We start from the raw sequence: 8,943 nt of genomic DNA, 5'->3' as shown, positions 1-8,943 counted from the left end.
TTTTTTTTTTTTTGGATGTTGCTTTTCTGGAAAAAGGCTCTTTTCTTCTCAGTCAACTGTTATTTTTCTCCATTTTTTGTCTTATCACTCTTAATGCATGCCTGAAAGGCTCTAAGATAACTTCTGGTAGCATGGGACTCCCTGAGAAAACAGAGGAGGTGCCACAGACCCTGTTTTGGGAAAAAATAAACAAATAAATAAACAAAACAAACCTGTGTTTTCCTCATAAAACCCCAGGAATTAAAAGGAAATTATCCCTCTCAAAATCAAAGGCTCTGTTCTGTTTTGCATTGTGTTATCTGATGGTTTGAGTTTTGGGAGTATCAGAAATTACTTCACATTATGAGAGAGCTTTGGTAATAACTAGGTAGAAAATACACTGTAAGGGATGGCTAATAGTAGTTATAAATCAGACAAGCATGCTCTTAGCCACCTGGAAAATAAGGCAACATCCCAACCCCACACTGAGAGATAAGACTCCCATCAGGGATGGGCTGATTACAAAATAAGCCAGTTGGCTTTGGTTTGCCTCGAAATGAAATGCATGGTAGAAGCACTACACCATCTTCTCCCATGGTATCTATACGGTCTTTTCATACATTAACCATTGAAATAAAAGCACAGTAAGGAAGTCTTAAAACACTACTCTGCCCTTTAGTAAGAGGGTTATAAAAGGTTGTAAAATTTCACCTCATGGTTAAATTGATTAAGATAAAATGGAATAATCCATAAGTTTTCATTTGAAAATAAACTAATGCAAGGGTAAAATTTAGCTTTAAACAGAATTTTCTTGTCATAGTAAAGACTAATAAAATGTTTTGCCTTTTGAGTCATCATTTTGGCAACATAATTTATGGCAATCTGGAAATTATCCTTCCTGATGCCTGGCTTTTGGATGGTTCAGAGGCCCCTGAAACATTCAGAAAAGAGTTAAACAGGATTATTTGACATGTTTAGTCACATGAGATTGCCAAAATGATGTCCAATCTTCTTTAAGTTACATTTTGGTGAACACTAATATATGTTCAAAATTGTACGGGTTTTCTAAAATTCTAATGCCTAAGTATATGCTATCAATCATAATTAAGGGTAAAGTTATTGTAAACCACAAAGATAAATAAAGTTCTTTCCCAGTCATGTTTTAACTGTAACTCTCCTGGAAATGTTGCCATCCACAGACAATTGTTGTCTTGCTTTGTTCCTTCTCAAAAGATGGTTTATAATCGAGCTATATTAAGGATTTTAACAGGTGTTCTCAAATGCAGGTTATTAATAGCTTTGAAGATTGTAACACTGAAATAGAGGAAGAATCTACGGGACTCCTAAAAAACTGACATGTTCACAAATATCAAGCAAAACAAAATTTAAGTAAGTGGACAGCACTGAGAAAGTTAAAGTAAACTTTTGACTTTTGCTTGGAATACTACTAATCCTTGTTTAGTTTTCAGAGTCAAGGAAACTTATTTTAAACAATTTACAGCCTTTAATAATTAAGTAAGGTATTCTCCTGTAAACAAAATTTGGAGCATGTTCATTTTCTCCGCCTGGTTCCTCTAGAAATTGTAGACTATCTATAAGTACTCTTATGGCAATAAAGTTGTTTGCATCAGTGCAGTAAGAATCAATTTTCTTTGTCAACAGGACACAACTGGAAAACCGGTTATTTTATCAAGGCTTTGACTGAAAGGATGTGTTTTCCTTTAAGGAATCAAGCTTGACATGTAGAGCTAATTAAAGCCCCTTGGGGAGAACTGGCCTCCTACTTTGTCTATACAGTCCCCACACAGGGTTCCTGACCTGTGGTCAGTAAAGAATGTCACTTTCTAATAGGTCTGGAAGCTCTGAGTGTATCTTGGGACCTCAAGAGGAAAGGATCACCCAGCTCACAGGTATTAGAGGATACAAACCCATGGCTGGGCTTGGCTATAAAAGTCTTATCTGAAATTCCTTGTGAAACAGAGTTTCATCAAAGCCAATCCAAAAGGCCTATGTAAAAATAACCATTCTTGCTGCACTTCANAGCCTTTAATAATTAAGTAAGGTATTCTCCTGTAAACAAAATTTGGAGCATGTTCATTTTTCTCCGCCTGGTTCCTCTAGAAATTGTAGACTATCTATAAGTACTCTTATGGCAATAAAGTTGTTTGCATCAGTGCAGTAAGAATCAATTTTTCTTTGTCAACAGGACACAACTGGAAAACCGGTTATTTTATCAAGGCTTTGACTGAAAGGATGTGTTTTCCTTTAAGGAATCAAGCTTGACATGTAGAGCTAATTAAAGCCCCTTGGGGAGAACTGGCCTCCTACTTTGTCTATACAGTCCCCACACAGGGTTCCTGACCTGTGGTCAGTAAAGAATGTCACTTTCTAATAGGTCTGGAAGCTCTGAGTGTATCTTGGGACCTCAAGAGGAAAGGATCACCCAGCTCACAGGTATTAGAGGATACAAACCCATGGCTGGGCTTGGCTATAAAAGTCTTATCTGAAATTCCTTGTGAAACAGAGTTTCATCAAAGCCAAGCCAAAAGGCCTATGTAAAAATAACCATTCTTGCTGCACTTCATGCAAATAATCAGGCCAACTATAAGACTAAAGTTCATTCATAATTACTTTTACCAAAATGAGGACTGAAGAGAAAATTCAAAACTTATCATACATTTGTCATTAAATCCTAGTCTCATTGTTTTTAAACTTTTTGCCTATATTTTAGACTAATCTGGCTTATTCCTGTGAATCAAGTGGTGATCCGCAGCTGAGAAAAAAAAAAAAAGGATGGGTAATGTAAAAATGTGAATCAATATGCTAGTTCTGGGCAATTACTTTGCAAATTCTGCCAGGTAATGAAAGTGAGTAAGGTGCCCATAACTCTGAGCTTTCTTTCTTTGGGAAAATAAAAGCAAGGAACTTCATAGACCCCCAAAGGGGAATTCTATATCTTGGCAAGTAAAATTTTAAATGGAAATTATCTACCACACCACACTTGTGGGAACTGCTGTCCTCACTGTACTATTTGCAATAGGGTTATACACGGTAGCACCTTCTAACTAAAATATCCGACAGAGTTTTCATTGCTGTTGTATTTTGCTTAATCATTATCCTTATAACCGGGATAATAGTTACTGACAAAAAGGAAGCATAAAAGTTTTACTATCACTAAGTCTGCTAGGATTTTTCATTGGGTTTAGTGATGCACTTTTAAATGAAACCTGCTGCTTTTGGATTACCACCTAGTAAAGGAAAGGAAAATCTACAGGTACTTAAAAATCAAATCAAAATTATTAACAGGGTCAGGGGAAATGCCGGCTTCAGCCCTGGGTGGCTACAATCCCTCTATAAGAAATTCCAGTCTTCTTCATGGAATTGGTTAACCCCTTTATGAAGCCCCCTCTTGCTTGTACGCTGTATTTTCAGTACTATAACTCAAATTGTTTCTTCTCGCCTAAAAGCAATCAAACTGCAAATGGTCCTGCAAACTGAACCACACATGGACATGCCATTCCTCCCAGGACCCTTAAATCAACCCCAGGAGGAGCCCTAACTGCTGTTCCCCATTCCACGCCCCTTTTAAGTAGGAAGTAGCCAGAAAGAGTCTTCGCCCAAAACCCCCTAACTGCAGTTAGTGTGATATCGCCACAGGGAGGAATGTGGTAGGAGTTACTAAGAAAAAGAAATTATTTTAGGCAGATAGAGAGGAAAAGGGGTCCTTGGGTAGTTTTCATCTTTTAAAGCATATCCGGAAAATTTTCTTGTAAAGCCCCAGCTCTTAGAGCCAGGTGGGCAACTTTTTATATGCAAATGCCAACTATCAGAAACTGGGTCCACCCAACATGGCAATTCTCTTGGCCTTCTTGCCCCTGGCCCACATGCTCTTGGCAACATGGCCACCCCCACATATCCCCATGTGTGTAGAAATCATGGCGCCCTGCATTTGCATATTAAAAGGTAGGGTGGGAGGACCAGCTTTTTTGCGGGCTATGTGAATGACATGCCTGGTCAAGCCTATTCCCTGAGCCCTATGCAAATCAGATACCGCCTCCTCCAGCCTCTGCATATATACCTGGCTGGTGTCCACCACACCTGGGGACCTCTTCTTTCAGCTTTGGAGCCACTCCCCCATCTGTCTCTGTATAGGGGAGCTTCTTCCTTCTGTATTCTCCCTTCCTTCTTCTCCATCTTGCATATTAAACTCTCCGCTCCTTAAAACCACACACACACACACACACACACACACACACACACACACACAAATGTGCCCACCAAAAATTATTACAGGAGTATAAAAAAGCAGGCTGTACATTCTTTTTACACAAAGAACACATTGGAGAATAAATTAGCATGGAAAATGGTCTCTTTGAAGGCACAATAACTATTGTTTCCTTATTAAATCCAGTTTTCCAATTAAGTAGAGCCTCACTGATCCACACTATGGCTGGGAGGCCCCACAGAGAATTTCTGAACTTTGTAGATTAGTGAAACCCTATAATTGGGGGGGAAAATCATGACACTGACTCCAGGAGAATAGAAAAATGACTGCCATTGTATTTATTTTGATAACTGGATTTAATTTTTAATTACTGAAATGCTTCATAATGGATAAACATGCTGTAAACTTTGGCAACAGTCATGAAAGGATAGAGACAGGAAATTAATTTATTGAGCACCTACTAAGTACTGTGTACTCACTGTTCTACTAGCTTTCTTGTGTGATCCAGATAGCACTTTACTAATAGCCATGGTTATTATTCCCAATGTTCAGAGAAAAAACCTGAGCCCCAAAGGGGTTAAGTGATTTGCCCCAGGGAGCACAGCTTGTAGGTGGCTGAGCTGAAGTTCTAGCCTTTTTTATGTCATAGAAAAAGCTTAACCATATTTTAGTTTTGCTTTGTGTGTCAATTTCAAAAGGAATTCTCATCATTTTCAAATTGTGTATTCTGAATGCCATTGTTGTAGACAGAATTGATATTGCTCATCTGTGCTTCCATTACGTCAAAATAAATCAAAACCATGGAATCTTCTGATCACAAAAGCTACCATCAAGTAATCATCTTATCCGGACTTCTAGTTGAGCAGCTGAAAGTTACTAATTTTGTTGAATATTTTAAATCTATTTTTATTTGTAGGATATGACTAGATACTTGTCCAGATTGAGAATGTAAACATCAAATAGACCAGATAATCATTTGAGCTCCTCAAATATTGGAGTTTCACTGATAATATCGGAACTTTAAATATAAAAATGCTTGCTAGCACACACACACACACACACAATACTTGTTTCATTGGCATGCACATACTTATTTCTAGAAACTCTGAAGAATAAAGCTTTACACTTATTACCTCCCCATCTCACTCCCTCCCTAGTCTCTATCAAATATTTGGGTTTTATCTCCTCCCAGTTTCAGTAAAAGTTGAAAGAACCAGAATTCATTTTGTGATCAATAAGCAGTTCGTCAGGGTCTACACTGAGTCAGATACCTAGGTCTAGAAATATTGAAATGAATAATTCCAGGTCCCTGCTATCAAGGAGATCCAATCAAAGAAATTGTGGTCTTACTTTATAGAAAGTTCAACAACAAAGATATGTGTAAACAGATGCCAGAGCATATAAAAGGACAAGCTGATCCAGCTTGAGGGTTTGTGGAATGGGGTTGTCAGAGGATTCTTGGAACAGGTGATGTTATAGCTGAGAGCAAGTCCATAGTCTGGAGAGGAACTAAGACAAAGCTACCACCAATCAGAAGAGGGAGAATGGGAAAAACAGATGCTAATTTCACTAAGAATACTGCTATTATATTAATGAGCTTTAATTCATCGCAACTATAAGGATTTGGTTAATCACCTCTATTTGTAAAAGGCCACGGGAGGGGTTCTGAGGATAATCTAGTCCAGAAAAGATGAAGGTTGAGCTGAAGCAATGGCAAAGAGGTGGGGAAGTAGAGCTAGATCAGAGAAACTCATCAAGCAGATTTAGTAAACCTGCTGACAGATTGGTTGTGCTGACATTAGAGAAAGGAGTCAGGGATGACTTCAGAGAGTCCAGCTAGTTATTTTGTGCAAGTTTTTAGGGACACATGCTAAATGTATTTTGGTCATAATGAATTTAAAATGCTGATGATATATACACGTAAAGATGTCAGGTAGAGAGGTAGGACACAAGTCTGAACTGGATAAATATTTAAGGGCCAAAGATACAGGCTAATGAAGACAGCAAATTTGTAGATCTCCCTCTGCCCCAATCTCTTTCTCCTTCTGACATAAATTAAGAAGATGAAAGCAGAGAAAAACATGATAAGCATCTTTAGAAACCTATCCATCACAGGGAATAAACTTATAACTAGATCTACAGTTTAGTTTGACCAATTTGCCCACATTCATAAATAATTATGTTGCACTAAAGTTTTCATTACAGAGAAATCTGACATCTATATTTGTGTATATGAAGAACATGATTTATAAAATATATAACAACAAAAGAATAAAAAGGAAGTCCTGAAATTTTCATTTTTAAAAAGGCCCCTAGGCTGCTAAAAGTGATATGGTATCCTACTCAGAAACATAACTCAGATTGGATACATAGAAGATTTAGAAGTAAATCCTATTAACTGTTACCATTTTGAACTATTAAATCAACTAAGGTTTCAAGGAAAAATTTAATCTAGAAATGACATATAATACATTGATAAAAAGTGGGAGGTGTTATTTGAAAAGGAATTGACCTGTTAGTCAAAGAGCAGATGAACCGAGTTTTCTCATTCATTCTCTACTCCTTAATAGGGATCACCTACTGCCTTCCATTTCAGAACTCTCTGGAATCATTCTTTCTGATCATCTCCTTCTGTTACACTCTTCTTAGCCACAGATGAATAGCTCAATCATCTATGCATTAGCTAATGTCAGTGTCTGTGACATTATGGGAAGGCATTATGTGACAAATAGGACACTTGCTTTAAGCAGTCATTCTAGAACAGGTTGGAGATTTGCTTGGATCCATATACAGGCTATCTTCCAAGATAACAGGTACAAAATGCCTAGCAAAAAGTACTATACATAGTAGGTGTATTAGCCTGTTCTCACACCGCTGACAAATACATACCCGAGACCGGGCAATTTACAAAAGAAAGAGATTTAATGGACGTATAGTTCCACATGGCTGGGGAGGTCTCACAATCACAGCAAAAGGGATCAAGTCACATCTTACATGGACCACAGCAGGCAAAGACAGAGAGAGAGAGCACATTTGCACAGGGGGGAACGCCTGTTTTTAAAACCATCAGATCTCGTGAGACTTACTCACTATCACGAGAACAGCACAAGAAAACCTGCCCCCATGATTCAATTACCTCCCACAGGTTCCTCCTATGACACGTGGGAATTGTGGGAGTTACAATTCAAGATGAGATTTGGGTGGGGACACAGCCAAACCATATCAGTAGGTGATTACTTAATTTCAGCTGTCCTTTTTTAAAATCTCTATTATCAACCAGCCTCTCTTTTCAAGGAGTCTATTATAGTTGTCTAGACACTACCCTGACTCCACTTTCTGTAATTTCTATGTGGCAATGTTTGCTTAAACTTATTTCTACATTCTACACATTTAAATTATATCCTCTAATGGTAGTAAGAGACTCTTAGATCTTTAAAGACAACAATAAATAATAGCTAATGTATTTATTGAGTGTTTCCCATGTACCAAAATGTTCTCAGTACTTCATATGTATTATCTCACCTTCACAATAACTCTAAAGGAAGGTTCTATTATTATCGGTTTTACAGACGAGGAAACTGGGGCATGGGCTGACCAGTCAGTCAGTGTCAAGATCAAGAGGGAAACTCAGGCAGCCTCACTCTGGAGCTTATAATTTAATCACCACATATAAAATAAATGTTTTCCTGAGTGTCTGGAGACAAGCAAATTTTGTGAGCTGCTCTACATAAAAGGGTCCCATAGTTCAATGACCTGGAAACACTGAATACATACATATATATAAAACTCTTTCAAAAGGAAACATTTGAGTAGTCCTATTGCAAAGAAATCTGCTTAATTTTGTTTAATCGATTGTTTTCAATTTTAAACCTTGAAACCTGTTTTCATGTGGTTTCTAACCACATGTCCTAGAATTGATACCTGTGTACAAGACTTTGCAAAAGTGTTCAGAAACGGTCTCTTACCTGTGGCACTGAAAGATTTGGAGGTTCATGGCTGTCCCACAGGACAAATTGAAAAGAATCTTCAAAGATTTCTCCACCAAAGTGACGATAATAAATGATTCCATTAAACAAATCCCTCTGAAGGAAGCCAGGGACAGGATAGCCTATTGGGTCCATAAAACACCACATACTTTTGTACAAGCCTATCAAATATTGAGGGACAATGATATTGGACTTATCTTCAAAAGTCTTATCTGTCTAGTATATTATATGCCCCCAAGGAATCTGTATTAAATGTTTTCATCAAAGATAAATAATAAAGCAGAAAAATAATAAATAATAGAGCAGGAAAACTAAAGTTGCTACATCTGTCTTGATATACGGAAAAATTAGCATTAGAAAAATATTTTCAAGAAACTTACTCTTATTTCAAATATACAAAGTAACACTAACTACTTACTTGATCCCTATTTTGTCAAACTCTGGATCTACCCACTTTAAGAAATAGTTACAAAATGATTCCAACAAAATGTAAACAAATGTTATTCATGAAATTATCAATAATCTAGAATATTCCAAAAATCTCCTTTTAGACTAATTTGTTCTATCACCTTGCGTGGCTGACTTAATTTTTCATACAGTAGTGGTTACTTTGAGGCTCAGCTCTGGAAATCTGTAGATGCACAACCTTGGATAGATCAAATTAACTTTCCTAAATCTCAGGCTTCCTCATTATAAAATGGGAATAAAAATACTATCTTACTTCAGAAAATTGATGTTCACCTTAGCACAAAC

At 37.3% G+C, this 8,943-nt stretch overlaps 1 protein-coding gene across 10 annotated transcripts in view; it reads right to left on the bottom strand.

Moving 5' to 3' along the window:
- The window catches only part of FREM1 (FRAS1 related extracellular matrix 1), a 178,862-nt gene that overhangs the window by 103,185 nt on the left and 66,734 nt on the right, over nt 1-8,943 (bottom strand). For all 10 annotated transcript variants that reach the window (XM_017867169.1, XM_017867168.1, XM_017867166.1 and 7 more), the window contains one exon: nt 8,170-8,312. In XM_017867169.1, coding sequence (XP_017722658.1) covers nt 8,170-8,312 — 143 coding nt within the window. The remainder of the gene's footprint in view (nt 1-8,169; nt 8,313-8,943) is intronic.

This window comes from Rhinopithecus bieti, unplaced genomic scaffold (genome assembly GCF_001698545.2).
Source record: "Rhinopithecus bieti isolate Rb0 unplaced genomic scaffold, ASM169854v2 scaffold_3067, whole genome shotgun sequence".
NCBI classification, from domain to species: domain Eukaryota; kingdom Metazoa; phylum Chordata; class Mammalia; order Primates; family Cercopithecidae; genus Rhinopithecus; species Rhinopithecus bieti.
This window is presented reverse-complemented; position numbering and strand designations above follow the sequence as displayed.